This window comes from Blastocystis hominis (assembly GCF_000151665.1).
Source record: "Blastocystis hominis, Singapore isolate B (sub-type 7) whole genome shotgun sequence assembly, scaffold_18".
In the NCBI taxonomy this organism is placed as follows: Eukaryota; class Bigyra; order Opalinata; family Blastocystidae; genus Blastocystis; species Blastocystis hominis.
In genome coordinates, this window is record NW_013171825.1 from 125,422 (window position 1) to 144,187 (window position 18,766).

Genomic DNA, 18,766 nt, shown 5'->3' on the forward strand with positions numbered 1-18,766 from the left:
AAATAACCCTAGAGATATTGCTCAGTCTATTATCTCCTCTATTCCAAGTTTGTTTCGTGTTTTTTATCTGAGACATAGATAATGATATTATCAGTAAGGCGGAAGTATCTGGACCTGGCTTTATAAACCTTTTTCTTAACCCGTCATGGGTATCAAGCAGTATTTACGCTCTGTTGAAGGAAGGAGTACCACCTCCTCCAATGGAGAAAACCCGTGTGATAGTGGATTATAGTAGTCCTAATATTGCAAAAGATATGCATGTTGGTCACTTACGCAGCACTCTTTTAGGCGATTGTCTTTCCCGTGTTCTAGAGTATTGTAAGCACGACGTGATTCGTATTAATCATATTGGAGATTGGGGAACCCAATTTGGAATGTTGCTGTGTTACCTAAAAGAGATCAACTCCTCAAACGGGAATTCCTTATCAATTGAAGATCTAACAGCGCTGTACCGAGCTGCTAAAGTCCGATTTGACGAGGATCCCACATTTCGACTCCACTCTCATCAAGAGGTGGTGAATTTGCAAAAGGGCGAGCCATGGGAACTATCAGTATGGAAGCAGTTGTGTGCTTTATCATGCCAAATGTATCAAACAATTTACCAGCGTCTTGGAATCGACCCTCGCCTGAAAACACAGGGAGAATCGTTCTATAACCCTTTTCTTCCTGAATTAGTCAAAGAACTCGAGTCGAAGAACCTTCTCACCGACCAGTAGGAACTAGAGAGACAGAGCCAATATTCTATAGAGAAGGATCCAAAGTGATGTTCGTGCCCAACTTCGATGTCCCTCTGATCATCCAAAAGAAAGACGGAGGGTTTGGCTATGATTCTACCGATTTGATGGCACTCAAGTACCGCACTCTTGTCACCAAAGCCGACTGGATCATTTACGTCGTGGACTCCGGGCAGTCGCTCCACTTCCAGCAGCTGTTCGAGGCTGGGCGAAAAGCTGGCTGGGCACAGAAGACTCGCCTGGACCACGTTGCGTTCGGCCTGGTGCAAGGAAAGGACAAGAAGAAGTTCAAAACCCGGTCAGGGAAGAATGTCCGATTGACGGATCTCCTGGACGAGGCCTGTGAACGAGCGACCGCGATTTTGAGGCAGCGCGTGGAGAGCGGGCTGAGCAATCTCTCGGAGGAGGAGGCAATCGTCCAGACAGCCACCCAGCTGGGAATTGGGGGCGTGAAGTACTTTGATCTTCGCCAGAATCGATTGTCCGATTATGTTTTCAGCTTCGATCGGATGCTTTCGCCGGAGGGAGACACGAATGTCTACTTGCAATACACGCACGCGCGGTGTATGTCCATTCTGCGCAAAGCGAACATGGATCTAAACGGATTTAGAGAGTGTGGAAACATTTCTTTGTCGCATCGTTCCGAGTGGAGCCTTGCGTGCTCCATTCTGCGTTTCAATGACGCAGTCGAGAAGGTAGCGAAGGATTTAATGCCCAATGTTCTGTGCAAGTACCTCTATGACCTTTGTATTTCGTTGAATGCATTCTATAGAGATTGCCGTGTAATCGGAACTCCTGAGCAAAATAGCCGGTTACTCCTTATTATGGCTGCAGAAAAAGTAATGCGTCAAGGATTGAATCTTTTAGGAATTGATGTGATAGATGTGGTTTGTAATGTTTGTTAATAGCAAGAGTATCGTGATTATTTGCTTTTATTTCCTATAAAGTCAAAACACCAAGGATTGTAAATGTTTTGTAGTATTCATTAAGTTCCTATTCAGAGCTCGAATAGCTCAGCTGGTTAGAGCGTCGTGCTAATAACGCGAAGGTCTTGGGTTCGATCCCCAGTTTGAGCACTTTTTTCCCTTTTTTTTGCCAATTCTCTGTTTCCCAACTTCGAGTTTCTCCAGTTTCCATAGTTCTCCAAATTGTTTTTTTATATTGATTCCGAGAGCATTATGGTGAGAGAAGTCGTGGAGTGTGTTCCTAATTTCAGGTAGATTTGGATCTGAATCTTCAGATCGTAGTGAGGGAAGAGACAAGGAGGTGATTGAGGCTATTGCAAATGCTATGCGCAACACCCGTACTGATTTTGAATTTGCAATCAATTTTAGCGGGCTGCACGGTTTTGGATGTGGATCCTGGCGCTTCGACCAACAGAACCGTGTATACGTTCGTGGGTAACAAGAAGTCTGTGATTGAGGGAGCACTGAACGCTTGCCGTGTCGCTTATCAGTTGATCGACATGACCAAGCACCACGGAGAGCACCCTCGTATGGGAGCCTGCGATGTGTGCCCCTTCATTCCTATCAGCGTATGCCTTGCGTATCCGGTCGAAGCCTAGGGAGTGACGATGGAGGACTGTGTGGAGGTGTCCCGCGAGTTTGCCCGTCGCGCGAGCGAGGAGCTGGGCATTCCCATGTACGAATAGCGTGTGCGTTCGATTTCAGCTACATGTACGAGTACGCGGAGACGAAGGGCGCGTACCGCCACACGCTTCCTCAGATCCGTGCGGGCGAGTACGAGAAGGTGGCGGAGCGCATCGTGACGAAGGAGTGGGAGCCTGACTTCGGTCCGGCGAAGTTCATTCCGCGCTGGGGCGCGACGGTGTGCGGCGCGCGCAAGCTGCTGATCGCGTTCAACATCAACGTGCTGGTAGGCCCGGAGGCGGTCTGCGAGGTAGGGCACGAAGCAGCAGGCGCACCGGCTGGCGCTGAACGTGCGCACGGCGGGCCGCGGACCGAACGAGCCGGGCCGGCTGCAGGAGCTGAAGGCGATCGGGTGGTACGTGGAGGAGTACGAAATGGCGCAGATCAGCTGCAATCTGACGGACTACCACGTGACGAACATGCACCAGGTGTACGAGGAGTGCGAGAAGGACGCGCGCGCGCTGAACATCTCGCTGTGCGGCGGCGAGATCGTGGGCCTGATCAACCTGGAGTCCATTCTGCAAGTGGCGGACTACTACATCCGCAAGGAGAACCTGTTCATCCTCGAGGAGAAGCAGAAGATCATGCTGGTCGCGCAGCGCCTGGGCCTCAACTCGGTGAAGCCCTTCGACCCGCGCAAGACCATCATCGAGTACATGGTCGAGGACCAGCCCGACGAGCCGCTGGCGTCGCTCTCCGTGCGCCAGTTCGTCGAGGTGCTGGGCTCGCGCACGGCGGCGCCGGGCGGCGGGTCGGCGTCGTCGCTGGTGAGCTCGATGGGCATCGGACGTAGGCGCGGAGGGGAGGAAGCGAAGCGTAGTGGGAGCCATGGTGGGATGGATGACCTACGGAATCCGCAAGTTCGAACACCTCGACATGCAGATGCGCGTGCTCATCAAGAACCTCGACGAGCTCATGCGGGAGATGATCCCCATGATTGATCGCGACACCAACGCGTTCAACGCCTACATGGACGCCATGAAACTCCCCAAGAAAACGCCCGAGGAGATCGAGCGCAGAGAGACCGCCATGCAGGAAGGACTCAAGACCGCCGTGCAGGTCCCGCTGCAGGGAATGCGCACGGCGTGCAAGGCGTGGCCGTTCATGACCGGCATGGCGAAGATCGGAAACATCAAGTCGATGTCCGATCTGCAGGTAGGAGCGAAGTGTCTGGAGACGGGAATCTGGGGATGCTACCAGAACGTGCTGATCAACCTGGGCGACGTCAAGGACGAAGCGTTCAAGACCGAAGTGCTCGCGGAATGCGAGAAGCTGATGGAGCAGAGCGAGAAGGCTCTGACGGAGGTCCTGGAGACCTTGAAACAGCGCAAGGAGGCTGGAGAGAATTGAGGTGTTTGTTGGATGCACGCGATGGTGGTTCGTTAGCAAAGGAAAGCAAAGGAATTGAAACGAAACTCCCGATCCTCATGAAGAAGACACTATTCTTCTGCTTAGAGGCCCATAAGCAAAGTAGGCGGAGTAGAGAATATGTGGAGAGCTCGTTTCTCAACGTGAATTTAGTTTGTACTCATGGCTGAGCAAGTTCAACAACCCACGTTCCCTGACCTTTCTGGTGGTATTGACTATACAAAATACACCGTGGAGGGTAGGAGTGGTCCATTTTACGTGAGGGTGTAGATCCCGAGAATACCCGAGGAGGAGAGATTACGGGTGAGCCCTACGTGCAGCCAAGTCTCTTCATGCACATTTTGAAATCTCTCAAGCCTGGTAGAAAAGAAAGACAGCTTCTGAACCTTAGGGCAGGACTTGACTCGAGTACTGATTCCTGTGTTTTTCCTTGCTCCTCGATCTTTGTTGGAGCATTTGGGCGATATGTTGATGCACGTTGATTTGCTGGACGCCCCTGAGTACTCTCATCTCATCATTGTGCATAATCTCATGTGTAGAGTCCAGGGTGACGATCCATACAAGCGTTTCATGTGCATCTTAAAATGGTACCTCTCCAGCTGGCACTACAAAACTCATGTACGTTTTTCTCTGCTCTCTCCATCCTCCTCTCACCGTGCAGGGTTGCAAGAAGCCCTACAACCCCATCATCGGCGAGACCTTTTCCTGCATCGTGGACACGGGCGCCAGCCGCGTGAGCTACGTGGCCGAGCAGGTGAGCCACCACCCGCCCGTGTCCGCGTTCTACCTGGAGAACCAGAAGCAGGGCTACTGCGCGAACGGGTACATCTGGACCAAGTCGCACTTCACGGGGAACAGCGCCTGCGGCTCCATGCTGGGCAACATCGAGGTCTTTTTCCCGCGGTTCGGCGAAGTCGTAGTCCCTCTCTCTCCCCCCCACGGAATAGTATTCCACGATGATCCCCGCGTTCGCAGGGACGGGTCTGTTCATCGGCACGCTGCGCATGCAGCTCATCGACAAGCTTTCTCTCCACTGCGCGCAGACCGGCTTCAAGGCCGACATCGAATTCCATGGAAAACCGCTCTTCGGCGGCGACTACAACCGCGTCACCGCGGTTATCTACCACAACGGCACACCCATCCACCGCCTCCGCGGTCACTGGGACTCCGCCTTCTACCTCGCCGGTCCCGCGGGGGAGAACGTATTACCGCGGGGAGGTTTGCATTCTAGGAGGAACTCTTCCTCGACGTGACGAAACTCCCCGTGCTGCCGAAGAAAGTGCTGGAAATCCCGCGGCAAGGCCCCTTCGAATCGAGGAAACTGTGGAACTCGGTCACGTGCGCGATCCGACGGCCGGAAGGACCCGACTGGAAGACGGTGGAAACGGAGAAGACGCGGCTGGGTGGATTCCCGCGGGGAAACTGACGAGTAGAGGACGCGCAGCGGAAACTGCCGTGCCAGCAGAAGCACGAGAGCCCCGAGTACCGTCCGTGGACGCAGAAATTGTTCGTGAAGGTGCCGCATAATGGAGTGGGGAAGATGGAAACGGGGTACAGATTCAAATGGTTTGATCTGGACATGGTGAAACCCGATGCGCCGTACCGAGACTTTTTGGCGTTGTCGAGGAATGCGAAGGACGAGCGTGCGGATGTGGAGCCTTTTAGTGCTTGAAGTGAGTTGTGTCTGTTCTACTTTTTTGTTGTACACACGTTGATTCACATGGTGCAGGATATTATTCCCGAAAACGAATATGATCCTTGTACCCGATTCCTACGGTGAAGTGATTTTTAGGGATTTTGGATTTGTGGAATACTGTGAATACCTGGGGATGGGGAAAGTTTGTAGGTGCTTTTCTATGTATTCTGATGTAGGTTGCGCTCGACGAGTGTTTCGAAAAGTTCAACGTGCCCGAAATGAGCAACTTGGAAGACCGCGTGAGCAACAACCTCATTTACTACCGAATGAACTATCTTGCGCTCTATGCCTGCATGTTGGTCATTATCGCGTAAATCCTTTTTTTCTTTATGCATGTGAAGCATGTCATCTCCGCTCTTTGCTATGCTCGATTTCTGCATTGCGCTTCTATGGCTGTAGCCTCTTTCCCTTCTGTTTCACATCCAGCATTCCGTTCGTGGTTGTTCCTCGTCCTTTTATCATCGGTGATTACCGTATCACTCCTTCCTGCATTGTTCTGGGTACTGCAGCGTGTAGGTATTGGATCGCGTGTTCATGGTAGTCACGGGATTGACAGTGTTGCTGAACTTCCGCTATATGTCGTTCTTCTTCGTGTTCAATCTGTTCTTCGTGCTGTTGGTGGGGTTGCACAGCGTGTTCCGCAACGACAGTCTGATTTCCCGTGTTCGCGTGGGAATGAACGAGAAGCGAAAGGGCTTTTTTGCGAAGATGAAGTAAAGATGAGAGGGTTGAAATGAGGAGTGTTTGTTTTTTACGGTCGGTGTGTGTTGAACGATCTGTTGGTACTGGAATCATTGATTGAATCATTCATTCATTCATTCATTCATTCATTCATCTTTTGATTTATGAACGCATCTACTACTTGATTCATCGATTTACTGATTCATTTATTGATTGTAATACTCCTTCATCGATCGTTTTATCATTGAATCCACAATACGTTTGATCTACTTATTCCAACACGCTTTTCGAATCCTAGCAATCATCATCATCATCATCATTATTATTATTATTATTATTATTATTATTATTATTTCCAACAAACAAAGATACAAACAAAGACCCATTCCACTTTATTCTCCTTTCTCTCGGCGATCATGCTGGCACTTCCAACAAACATCCTGCTTTGCAAAGTTCGGCGCATTGCACTACGCAATGAAATCCGCACCCTTCACTCACAGCGCCGCATTTCCAGTCTCCATCCAGCCGATCGATCATCGACGCCGCTGCTTTTTCTTCCTTCCCCGTCGCCTTCGCTTTGGACGGGTTTTGATTCAATTTACTGCTTTCATTCGCCTCGTTTTGCTCGTTTTCCGATCGAAGCAACGTCCGCAAACTCAGACTGAATGTCTTTTCCCGCCCTTTCCTACTTGTTTAGCGAGGAATACGCGGGAATAATCGCGGCACCGCACACGCCCTTGTCGATATCCACGTGAATGCAAATGTCTCCCTCGCGCAGCGCCACGGGATTCGATTTCTCGTCGATGAGCGGCGCGATGGAGCGAATCAAAAGCTCTTTATCGAATGTGTTATTGTTCCGACGCTTGATCTGCATGAACCACTATTTGTGTGAAAGAAGAACCGCGGATATCTACCGATTGACCCTTTGTGGAGTCGTTGAAAACCGCGGGGATCATCTCCTTAAGCATAGCGATCACTTCCTCCTCATGCGCGTAGCACGTTCGCTGAATCGGAATGACACGAGCTGCAAAACGAGAGAGACTGCTGTTTGTCTCAACTGCTTTGTGGAAAATATACTGAATGGCAGCCACCGGGTCAATGGTCTCATCAAGGATTTGAACAAAGGCGATCCCTTTCATTCCCTACATTCTCACACCATTTTTGTGATAATCAAACAAGATCCAGGCGTGTAAACTGTCTCGGTTTGTCTTTTCTCTCCAACTCTGCTAATTCAGCATCCAAATCGGTAGTTTCTTCCTTTTGTAATTCAAGGGGATCTTTTCGAGAATCAATATACTACAAATGAGCAAAAACATTAAAACGCTCACATCTTCCAGTAATCGATATACCTCTTTTACAGCCAAGCTTTCTTTGTTTCGGTCGCATGTCACAAACACGCCTTTACAACCATGTCCAAAAGTGGTCGTTGGATTGGACTGGTTCTATGCTAAATGCATTATTATTGCTATATACAGATGAATTTAGCTTTCTTCTCTTTGGTTCGGAACTCATCAGTCGATTGTGAGTGTAAGTGTGATTTTAATACATCTCTCCTTTTGAAATGATAACTTCCTCATTTCTACAATTTTGTCTAATATAGTTTTTTTTCAAAGAATCCTTGAACTCCATTTCTTTTGAATGGACTTATCGACTACAATTGAAGAAAAGAAGCAGCGGCTTGAGGAATTACGCCGTCTTCGTGAAAAGCGTCGCTCGTACATTTTTTTGGCTGTTTGTAATAATCTAGGAGAGTTCGAGGCGATATTGATTCTGAAACGATTGACAGCTTTGTTGAGCAGATTTTAAAGAATCAAAATGAGCCTGCACATACGCAACAGGTAGATCCCAACCTAGAGTTTCTAACAGGATAGTCAATTCAAGAAAATGAAGATGGATACGCAGAAGTAAGATAGGATGCACTCTTTTCTATCAAATAGTCAAGAATCGCACCTTCAGATGCTCAAACCTCCCACATCGAACGCTATGAGAAGAGCGTTCAAACAAGCCTCGAGTTCACCTCGCCTGCCCCCCTCATAGAAGAAAAAGAAGAACCAACCCCCGTCTCCCCTATTCCCGAACCCCCTCGCACCCCTCCGAACACAATCACCGCCATCAAGAAAAGTTCGTTCTTCCTCTTAACCATTCGCTAATTCTTTTTAGAAATCAACGTTCTGGACAACGCCGCCGGCCTCTCGCAGATCAAAGAGAATCTGGACGTCGCCACGATTTGCTCTTCCGTGGGAATCGTCGAACGCGCCTTGGGCCAATTGGAAGCCTACGATTTCATGGTTTTCCCCGCGCTTCCCGTTAACCCCAGAACGAATACATCGACTCCCAGTCGCACTCTTCCAAATCGCGGGAATTGCTCACTCTCTCGCGGAGTTTCATCGATGATTCGGTCTCGGATCACCCGGTTACCTCCATTCGGGTTTCCCCTTTCTCCAAATCCATCTTCCTCGTCACCTACGCCGCTTCTCCGGTTTCTCCGGTTTCCCCAGTTTCTCCAGTTTCCCCGACCGGGAGTTTCTTCGAGGGGTTCTGCGCGCTGTGGGACGCGCCGATCCCCGATCATCCCTACCGCCTTCTCCGCTCCTCCGAGGGGATAACCGCGGGACTCTTCCACCCGCAGGACCGAAACGTGCTGCTGGGCGGGCTGGCGAACGGGCACGTGGCGGTGTGGGACCTGTCCGCGGGGAGCGGCGCGCTGTCGCAGGCGTCGGGGAGTCTGGAGGGCAGCGCGCTGCGCCTGGTGGGACTGGAGTGGGTGGAGGCGGCGACGCTCAGCGGAGTGCTGGGCGTGTCGAGCGACGGGGTTTTGGGGCTGTGGGGACCCACCGCGGTGATCGACCCCGTGGCGACCGTGAATCTGAACAGCCTGGTTTTTGCACATGCGAAACACGCTTATTTTTTAGACGCTCAACGCGCAGTCCCTCGAGTTCCCTATTTTACCCACCGCCATTTCCCCCTTTTCCGCGGAACTGAGCGCCTTCTGGGTGGGCTGCGAGGACGGCTCCGTGTATGTCGTCGCGCTCCGAGACAACGTGTTCTCATTGGACGCACGACTTTCCTTCCACTCCGCACCGATTTCATCCATTTCGCTCAGAACCGCGGTTACACAGACCCGCCACAATGCCGAGTCTCCCGCGGTGAGAAACCTCCTCCTCACCGCCTCTTTTGATTGGCAGATCGCTCTCTGGGCACCCACGGTTTCCACGTTTCCACGATTTGAGGGATAGGTTTCGTCGCAGCCATTGGCTCATTTCTCCCCCGGAACGGCGTACATAACCGCGGTTCAGTGGCATCCGGTGAATCCCGCGATTTTCGCCGCGGCGATCGAAGGAAACTCCCTCCAGATCTGGAATTTGCTGCAGGACCGCGAGGTGGGATAACCGCGGTTCTGTGATGTAGATGCCTGTCGTCACGCTGAATGTGGGCTCCACGGAGCTGGGCAGAACCGCGGGGGGACTGACGTGTCTGCAGTGGAGCGACAATGGACGGTCGCTGTTCGTGGGGACGGAGAGCGGCCGCGTGCTGGTGGTGGAGATGAAGGCGGAGCTGGTGGAGATTCGGGAAGAAGGATACGCGATGATGAACCGATTGGTGGAAGAATTAGTTCAGGAATTGAATAGTGCGTTGTTCTGTGTTTGTTGGAGACTGGGTGAAGAAAGGAATAGATTGGTCGAGCGTGGAGAGCTGCAGCATCGAAAGAAAGAAAGAAAGAGAGAAAGAAAGAAAGAAAGAAGAAGTGGGATGGCTCATGATTTCAAACAGAATATCGCGTTTGGAAATGGAACCAGCCCAACCAATTGAAGGATCCAAACGTAAACGTCCTGCCAATGTTATACTTTTGCTTTCTGGAAGTGATTTGTAGAAGATTAACAAGACTCGTCTTTGCTTTGAATGGGTGAAGACTGGAAAGTGCCAGTACGGCGATAAGTGCAAATTCACGCACGGAGAGTGCTTTTCTATTGGATTTGTCAGTTCTAGCATTTCGAAAGCGCTGGATGTGGGCGACGTTCTGGGCCGCAATCGAGAAAACCAGGAAATGCTTCGCGAACAGTCTTCCATCCGCCAGTCCTTGAAGAATCGGGAAAACATGCTACAGCAGTACAGCGAGATCCACTTGGACAATTTTAAACTTTCCAAGAGTTGTATGATCGATCGGTACTACACACAGCTCTTTGCCGCTGGGATTAATGGTCAAGTTGGAAATGATATGTATGTGTGCATACTGCAGTAAATGGCTAATCACATTTAGATCGGTGTGCATGCATTCAAACACAATCTGCATTGTAAGCTTGGCTTTTGGGCATGACATTATAACCAAAGGAAAGCGTTGCGTCAAAGTTGTTTTTGGTGTACCAACTTATTTTGTGCAATAATAATGATACTAATCTATAGAAAGGAAAGGATCATCGTGATCTTGTTAAGAATGATGTGTCTGGAAAACGCAAAAAGGGCGGCATTTGGGTAGAGGAGAGCACGATTCTCTGCGAAATCACGTGCGACGACGGTTCAGTTTACAAGATCGCGGCATGCATCCGCGCGCGTTTGTTAGAAGTAAATCTGCGTCTGCTGGAAGAGCCCGAGCTATTGAACACAAAAGTAGATTCCTTGCAGCTGAGTCGATGTAATGCATTAGCCTCGCACGGACGGTTTTATCGCTTTGTTTGCTCCGAAAGTGGCCGATGTGATGAATATTCAAAAGTCGCTGCTGACCTCCGAAGAGTACATTCGCTTTTTCAAGGACCGGCAGGCGACGGAATCGTCTGCATAGTTGTGTTGTGGTTGTTTAGCATGTCTGTTTGTTTGATCGAGACCACATTTTCCTTTTTTCGATGTCTCCTCCACGTTCGAAGCAGCCGGAGGACGAAGACTATATTGATTCTACGCCGCATAAAAAAATAAAGCTTTCAAAGCGCAAAACGGTGATTCCTGCCAAAGTGTTGCGGCCGAGTAGAAAAAGGAAAACTGAATACATTCCAAAGGAGAAGGAGGACAAGAGATACACGTGGAAGTCGAAATTGTAGAGTTGGTATTTGTTTGTAAGAAGTAGGCATGAACTGAAGGAGAGAATCGATGTGCAGCGTGTATTGCTGTTTGAAATAATGAATCACAAGCCACATCTGATTTCTGCAGATGAAGTAGAATTTGTGTTTCCGGGAAGCATAGGATGTAGAAAGCAATATATATGGAGTTTTTAAAGGGGATAATGGAGGACAAGTTTGTAACCGCGCCTGTCGCGAGTTTTTTGGACTTTTTCTCAAACAACGTGCCTTCAGAGGACGAAGCAGGCGACCAACCGGAGTCAGCGGAGTCGCTGTCTCTTTTGCAATCCCTCTCTCTTCCTCCCAGCGTTTTTTCCATGATCGACAGCATTCCCACTCGTCTTCACAACAAAGAAGTCTTTATTTTCAAGGAATTCTAACACGTAGCCCCTCATCTTTGACCGTTCCAAAATTTCCGCCTTTTTTAGTAGGCATAATCTCTTTCCTTCTTCTACTTCTTCTACAACAACAACAACAACTAAAACTACTACTACTACTACTACTCCTTCTTCTTCTTCCCTTCAATCCCTCGTATCCTACGCTCTCACTCAGCTCGACCAACTCACCACGCAGCGTCTCGACCTCGCCACCATTCTCCAAGAGATCGACTCCAACTCCGAGCCCTACTGCATGGCTTCTCACCGCGGGGCCTACGCCGCGCGTAGCTACGAAACGCTTCGCGACTACGAGCCCTTCGAGGAACTCACCGACGCGCAGAAACGCGCCGTGCTCCACAAGCTCGACAACCCCACGTCCTTCCACGTTTCCACTTTTCCTCTAGCGACTCCCGCTGCGACGGCCACTGCGGCGACGCCCCCGCGGTTCTGAACCCCCTCACTTGGCACTTCGAGTCGGCGTGTCCCTGCGCGGCGCACAATTTCGCGTGTTCCCCGCGGTGCGGCCCGCCCGCCTGCGGGAACCAGCTGGGCCGCTGCGAGGAGCTGCAGGTGAACCGGGACCTGGCGATCCGGGACAGCTGGGGAATCGACTGCTACACGCGGAATCTGATCCAGAAGCTTTTGAAGCGCAGCGGCGTCACCGACGAACTCGTCGAAGTCTTTATCCAGCAGAGCCTCCTCCCCGCGGTTTCCATCCTCCCGCGGGAGGTCGCGCATGACTTGAGGTAGTCCCGCGGGGAGGCGTGTGAGGCGTAGGAATGCGCTGATCCTGCTGATCGCGCGGGAAATCTCGGTTCCCGCCTGCGCGCTGATCCTGCAAGCGGTCTGCATGTCGTCCCGCCTCCATTTTGTAGTTCCTGTATGTCGGCCCGTCGCACTTCCACGTGCACCCGAAGGGGAAGGGGGTGATCTGCGCGCGGCAAGGCGGGATTGCCGCCAACACGGTGATCTGCCGGTATTTGGGGGAAGTGTATCCGCCGTGGGCGTGGTTCGAGAAGCAAGATTTGCTCAAGCAAAAACTCAAAGATTTTGGGATGGACGGAAATCTCCCCGAATTCTACAACATCATGCTCGAGCGCCCTCCGGACTCCCGCGGGGGCTACGATGTACTGTACATCGACCCCATCTTCCGCGGGAATTTCGGGAGTCGGATGAGCCATTCCTGCTCGCCGAACTGCGCGACGACCACGATAACCGTGAACGGCCGTCTCGCCATCGTGCTGTGCTCCCCGCGGGACTGCGTCACCTCTAGCGTCGCGTTGCGACCCATCGCGTGGGGAGAGGAATTGTGTTTCGACTACGCGTGCGTCAGCGAATCAAAAACGGAGTTTGAAATGGCCACGTGCCTCTGCGGCTCGCTGCAATGCCGCGGTTCTTTCGTCTCCTACGCGGACGGAAACAGTTTCATGCAGGTCATGGCGAAACGGTTTCCCTTCGTCAAGAGAACCGCGGTTCTGCTCGATTCCTGCAATTCCGCGGTTTCGGACGACGACGCCAGGCGATTGGCCAAGCACGGCATCAAGGTTCTCCGTTTCTCCGATTCATGAGGAATAGTGTTCCATGCTGGAAGGCGCGCCAGCGTGGCTGCAGAAATGGATCGCGTCGATTCTCCGCTTCATGGAATTCGAAGAAGCGTCCCTCCCCGCGGAACTGCGCGGGATGAAGGACTGTCTGGGCCGCGATCTGTACCCCTCCGACGCCGCGCTGCGCCTGGAGTCGCACGGCGTGTTCGCCACGCGCCTGCAGAACGTGGCCATAACCGCGGATCGCGTCAAGCACTTCCTCGCCCAGCAACCCGCGGAACTCCGAGCCGTGCCTCCGTTTCGCCTTTTGACCGACGCCGAGGTCCTGGACTTCTTGTGGTTCGGCGCTCACTCCGTGATGAAACGCCTTCTCCGCGCCGCGCTCGCCGAAATCTCCGATCTCCCCGCGGTGCAGTTCTTCACCGCGCTCGACCGCGCACTCCAGCAACCGCGGGACGCCGCCACGCTCGAGTGGGTGCGTCTCCAGATGACCTCGGGTTTCCCCGTTTCCCCGATTCGATGTAGTGCGGGACGGCTTGCTGACGCTGCCGGCGCAGCGGCGCTGCCACCAGGCGGCCGCGGATTTGCTGACGATGTACCTGCACACCGCGGTGTTCTTCGTGGCTACGGAGTACCGCAGCGTCAAGGGCGCGCCCATCTCCCTCCACTGCTACGATCTGCCCTGCTCCTGCGCGACGACGTACAAGCTCCGCGTCGATAAGCAGCTCCAGACCGACAGGCAGCTGCAGGAGCGCGTCTGCCGCCTGGCCGCCCAAAACCCCGCCAAAATGGCTTCGCCCCCCGCCATGGGCGCTTCGCCCGCGGATCCCTCTCCCGCCTCTTTTTCTTCGCCTTCTTCGTCTGCCGCCAAAACTTCTTCGTCTGCCGCGCAATCGTCTTCGTCTTCGTTTGCCGCGCAATCATCTTCGTCTGCCGCGCAATCGTCTTCGTCGTCTTCGTTTGCCGCCAAATCTTCGTCTGCCGCGCAATCGTCTTCGTCTTCGTTTGCCGCCAAATCTTCGTCTGCCGCCAAATCTTCGTCGTCTTCGTCTGCCGCCAAATCTTCGTCGGCGACGCGGTCAAACCTGTGGGTGGGCGGGGAGGCGTGGGACTCGCCCGAGGAGCAGTTCTGGCGGGAGCAGAGCGAGGCGGCGCGCATCGCGGAGAGCAACCGCGTGCTGTGCCAGGCGCAGCGCAGCTACCCGAGCGGGTACGTGTGGGGGCAGCTGGCGATGTGGTTCAAGCAGGCGGGGAACGACCCGTCGCTGAGCCTGACGAACGAGCGAAAGGGCTGCGTGCTGCTGCCCGACGTGGAATCCTGCTACGAGAGCAAGCGGTTCGACCTCAACTACACGCCCGAGGAGCGCGGAAAGTGGATCGCGCGGCTCGAGCACTGCCCTGCACAGCCGTGGCTGTCCACGCATTGGACCTTCCGGAGATCGGCGCACGTGTACGGAACGCCCATGATGGATGCGGTGCGCGGACAGTGGGGGAATTTGGTGGTGCGGATTGAGAGAGGGAGTGAAGGGTAGGACGCCATCGCGGAGTTGAAGAAGTCGGAGTATGTGCCCTACGAGATTAAGGATGATGACAAGAGTGCGCGTGGAATGGTGGAATGAAGAGTAGAAATGAGCTTGTCCGAACTGATGAAGACGAAATACCCGGAGTGGTCCTGATGTGATTCCAAGGCTTGTTTGTTTCACACTTTTTCACACAGCGGGGAAACATGGCCTCTCGAATGGCTGTGCGCTCGTTCAGGAGCTGTGCTAGCCTCTTGCGCATCTCCCAGAAACAATTGTAAACCCGATCAAGCGCAAACTAAAAGTATAGAGCTTCCTCCAGACCGTTACATTTCGGCAACGATATCTCAATGCGAAGACTCGTAAAGCCTTGCCCAATCGAGAATTTGGGTCCTAAGGTGAACCGAACGTTTTGGGCGTTGAAGATGAATAAAATTGAAGTAGGTAACACGTTTGAATGGCTTACCGATAGCTTCAGCAGCTGAAGATGGCAGTTCTGACCATGACTTTGGTATCTTCTTCCTCCTTATTATTGAGTGTGTCAAACTGCATTTCTTCTACTGCAATGTGTCTGGAAGGGGACGAAGAGGAATCGAGCTCGTATTGATATGGATTGTTGATAACGAGTAGTGGCGAAGATGGCCTAAAGAGGCAATAGCATTTGCGATCAACTCATCTGTTATATTTGGAAAGATGGGTTGATCGCGTTGCCATTATCGATAAAAAGGGGTTTATCTGTTTGTTCCAAATTTCTTGTACACTATTACCTGAGAAAATTCGAAGAAATCTCTTTTATCTATTACAACACAAAAATCTATCGAAAAACACAGTTACTACATGGGAGCATTTGTTGAAGATTCTGTGCAACAATGGAAATTTTATATTGTCTTAAAGCATACAGAACAGAATGATCCTTATTAGCATATCCAACACTGTAAGAAACAAAGAAAACTAAAGAATAGCAAAACAAACAAGAATAAACTAAAAAACAAAATCGAAAATGAAATAATAAAATGAACTACATTGAATTCCAAAAGTTGAAAAACAACAACAACAAATGAAAAATGGAATAATCAATAATAGATAAGCAATATCAAAACAAATCAAAACAAAAACAAAAGAAAAGAATAATGAATCATTGAGTATTATCCAAATGAATACTATCTCAACAAACAAATATGGATTGTGTCGATTCCTATTGATTCAATTGGATTAAGTGCAATGAATCTTGTCAAAACGATTCGATTGAAGTCGTTCGATCAAGATTCATTCGAAATATGTGATTTGTGGATTCATCGGTGCTAAATCACAAACAGTATATTGAATATACAATCAAACAATGGATTCCAAGAAAACCCATTATCGAAATACTCATATTCAAACCACAACACAAATGGTTCTCACAATATGTCTCATTATTGTATTGTGATTATCAAATACTGATTCCATATTGACTTGTTCGAATGGGATCTAATGATTTGAATGATATCAATAATAATGATAATAATAATGATCAGAAAGAAAGAAAGAAGAGAATTGTAATGCAATACAGTACAATGATAGATTCCAGCTAATACAATGATGGAACATAATGATTTCATGAATCTCGATCGATTCAATTGCAAAACAACCATTGAGACTACAATGTGTTTGAGTGATTGTTCCATTTGGATTCGATCGAATCAATTGTATAATTCTATCAGTCGATTGGATCGCTATCAATGAATCATTCGATCGATTCTATATCATTGATAATCGAACAAATACTAATACAAATACTACTACTACTACTACTACTACTACTACTACTACTACTACTACTACTACTACTACTACTACTACTACTACTACTAATAATAATAATAATAATAATAATAATAATAATAATAATAATCACGAGGATTGATGGTTGAATACTCATTATCAATCTGATTCTGATTCTGATTGATCGATCCTATCCAATCATTCTATTCATGATCAACAATACCAAAGTGATCTAATGGTATTCAATATGCTGAAATAGACCGATGAATAATGTGGATGATGATACAATCATAATAATGATAATGATGATGAATAAAGATCGAAAACTAACCAAATACACACCATTCATTCATTCAATCAATCAATCAATGGATTGAAGAGCCTTTCTATTCTTATCAGTATTATTGAGTGTGAATGATGAATTGATTCTTTACGATATTCAACATTCATTTGCATTTTGAATCAGCTATCTTTGATCCATTGATCCATTGATTGATTGATTGAAACAACAGTCATAATTCAGTATCATTGTTAAAATGGTAAAGAAGAACATCATAATAATCAGGCAGGATTGATATTTTGATAATTATAGAATCATGAATTGTGATCAAGAATCGGTTTCAAACAAACAATCAAACAATCGAAATGTTCCTAAACAAGGACGAATCACTGAACAAATTAAATCAAATCAAAACATAAAATAGAACGAATGCTTGATTTCGTGGACAAGATCAGCGAGAATGGAAGAAACATCTATGAATCAAATCAAATCAATCTAACTATACTCGAAATTGATTTCGATCGAACTCCATCGAATGAATCAGGTAGCTCGACATTTCGAAGATTTGGAATATCTAAATACTATCAATATTCAATATGCAGAAATACTTTCCAATGTCACGGAACAAAAACAATACAAACTAAATCCTTCAGAAATTATTGATGTTAGATTTGGAAGATCTACAAAACAAATCATAACCAATCAATTCATTATTACTTCGCATTATCAATGAAGTTGAATCATTTTCTCTACCACGAATTGCACCTGCACCGAGTTGAATGGATTGTAATGATGGAAGATCTACATCAATCATTTCATTCGAATTCATTCAATACTTTCAATAATGGTTCTTAAAGAATCACGGAACGCCAATTCACCTAATGTAATTGACTGTAGATTTGGAAGATCTATAATATAATACTCAATATCATATCAATACCTCGAATTACAAACGAACTGTAATAGAAATTGTATGAATTATATTCAATTGTGCCAATTTTTATAGATTGTAATTTTGGTAGATTCTTCAATTCAAAGTCTCCTCCAAAATCACTGAAACTGCATTCACCGATTTGAATGGATTCCAATGATTCACAATTCAATATGTGGAATGATTTTGAATTGTTACATTCTTGGGCAGCCTTAGTACAACTAATATTTTTCCAATCGGTATGATCCAGCATAGTAAACGAATCGATCCCGATTTTGATTGTTTTCAATCGATTCAATCCATCGATTTTGAATCTTTGCCCTATTCTAAAACAGTAATGTCCGATTTCAATTGATTCTAAAGAATTGAGGGAATATAGACTGAATTCTAGACCTAAACTGAATGAATAACTACCCAATGTAATGGATTGTAGATTTGGAAGATCTATGCATCATTCAAATATTCAATATCATATCAATACCTCGAATTACAAATGAACTACACAAGAAACTGCATGATTTACTTTCAATTGTGCCAATTTGAATGGATTGTAATTGTGGTAGATTCTTCAATTCAAAGTCGCCAGCAAAATCAATGAAACTACAGTAGCCAATTTGAATGGATTCCAATGATTCACAATTCAATATGTGGAATGATTTCGATTCATCATTTCCCGAAGTATTCTCTATCTGAGTAAATGAATACTTTCCGATTTTGATAGTTATCAATCGATTCAATCCATCGATTTTGAATGTTTGCACTGATCCAAAACATTCATCGCCGATTTCGATTGATTCCAAATTATACAACAATGAAACATCCCAATCGACCAATACACAATTGTCAGTCAGTTTCAAATGTTTCATTCCGATATTCAGTGGTTTGTTTCCATCTCCTTCATATTTTTCATCATTATCACATTCAATTCCATTATACCATTCACATTCTTTCACTAATTTACCATATCGATCATACACTTTTCCAATTCCAAATCGCTTATCATCACACCAATATCCTTCATATTCAATACATCCATTATTATGATAACTCGTTCCATAGCCAAATCGTTTCCAATTGATCATTATGCCCTTGTACAACAGCAATCCATCATTATCATACATTTCACCATATCCAAATGGAATTCCAAACTTGTTTTCTGCCAATATCAAGCCTT

The 18,766-nt window shown here is 48.3% G+C and overlaps 7 protein-coding genes; 6 read left to right on the forward strand and 1 right to left on the reverse strand.

Annotated features, from left to right (window-relative positions):
* Positions 1-254: 254 nt before the first annotated feature.
* Positions 255-1,639, forward strand: GSBLH_T00002243001 (uncharacterized protein; the record flags this gene model as incomplete). Its single annotated transcript, XM_013040784.1, has 2 exons — positions 255-712; positions 748-1,639. 2 exons carry the CDS (start codon positions 255-257, stop codon positions 1,637-1,639), a joined length of 1,350 nt encoding a protein of 449 aa, XP_012896238.1.
* Positions 1,640-1,835: 196 nt separating this feature from the next.
* Positions 1,836-3,733, forward strand: GSBLH_T00002244001 (uncharacterized protein; the record flags this gene model as incomplete). XM_013040785.1 has 8 exons in its annotated part: positions 1,836-1,872; positions 1,907-1,950; positions 1,982-2,037; positions 2,069-2,268; positions 2,299-2,375; positions 2,405-2,609; positions 2,638-3,172; positions 3,204-3,733. The coding sequence occupies exons 2-8, from the start codon at positions 1,913-1,915 to the stop codon at positions 3,731-3,733; spliced, it is 1,641 nt and encodes a 546-aa protein (XP_012896239.1). The 5' UTR covers positions 1,836-1,872; positions 1,907-1,912.
* Positions 3,734-3,913: 180 nt separating this feature from the next.
* Positions 3,914-5,441, forward strand: GSBLH_T00002245001 (uncharacterized protein; the record flags this gene model as incomplete). XM_013040786.1 has 8 exons in its annotated part: positions 3,914-3,989; positions 4,022-4,111; positions 4,143-4,251; positions 4,291-4,369; positions 4,413-4,667; positions 4,699-4,953; positions 4,983-5,154; positions 5,185-5,441. 8 exons carry the CDS (start codon positions 3,914-3,916, stop codon positions 5,421-5,423), a joined length of 1,275 nt encoding a protein of 424 aa, XP_012896240.1. The 3' UTR covers positions 5,424-5,441.
* A 1,101-nt stretch (positions 5,442-6,542) lies between these two features.
* On the reverse strand, positions 6,543-7,640 carry GSBLH_T00006417001 (uncharacterized protein; the record flags this gene model as incomplete). Its single annotated transcript, XM_013040787.1, has 6 exons — positions 6,543-6,813; positions 6,836-7,008; positions 7,043-7,270; positions 7,305-7,424; positions 7,478-7,570; positions 7,602-7,640. The coding sequence occupies 6 exons, from the start codon at positions 7,638-7,640 to the stop codon at positions 6,543-6,545; spliced, it is 924 nt and encodes a 307-aa protein (XP_012896241.1).
* A 115-nt stretch (positions 7,641-7,755) lies between these two features.
* On the forward strand, positions 7,756-9,306 carry GSBLH_T00002246001 (uncharacterized protein; the record flags this gene model as incomplete). XM_013040788.1 has 6 exons in its annotated part: positions 7,756-7,843; positions 7,876-7,966; positions 8,000-8,032; positions 8,066-8,249; positions 8,289-8,416; positions 8,446-9,306. Exons 1-6 carry the CDS (start codon positions 7,767-7,769, stop codon positions 9,304-9,306), a joined length of 1,374 nt encoding a protein of 457 aa, XP_012896242.1. The 5' UTR covers positions 7,756-7,766.
* An 828-nt stretch (positions 9,307-10,134) lies between these two features.
* GSBLH_T00002247001 (uncharacterized protein) lies at positions 10,135-10,905 on the forward strand (the record flags this gene model as incomplete). XM_013040789.1 has 4 exons in its annotated part: positions 10,135-10,346; positions 10,387-10,486; positions 10,530-10,733; positions 10,771-10,905. Exons 2-4 carry the CDS (start codon positions 10,397-10,399, stop codon positions 10,903-10,905), a joined length of 429 nt encoding a protein of 142 aa, XP_012896243.1. The 5' UTR covers positions 10,135-10,346; positions 10,387-10,396.
* A 1,703-nt stretch (positions 10,906-12,608) lies between these two features.
* On the forward strand, positions 12,609-14,784 carry GSBLH_T00002248001 (uncharacterized protein; the record flags this gene model as incomplete). XM_013040790.1 has 6 exons in its annotated part: positions 12,609-12,796; positions 12,827-13,097; positions 13,129-13,594; positions 13,623-14,599; positions 14,630-14,693; positions 14,724-14,784. The coding sequence occupies 6 exons, from the start codon at positions 12,609-12,611 to the stop codon at positions 14,771-14,773; spliced, it is 2,016 nt and encodes a 671-aa protein (XP_012896244.1). The 3' UTR covers positions 14,774-14,784.
* Between the last annotated feature and the right edge of the window lie 3,982 nt (positions 14,785-18,766).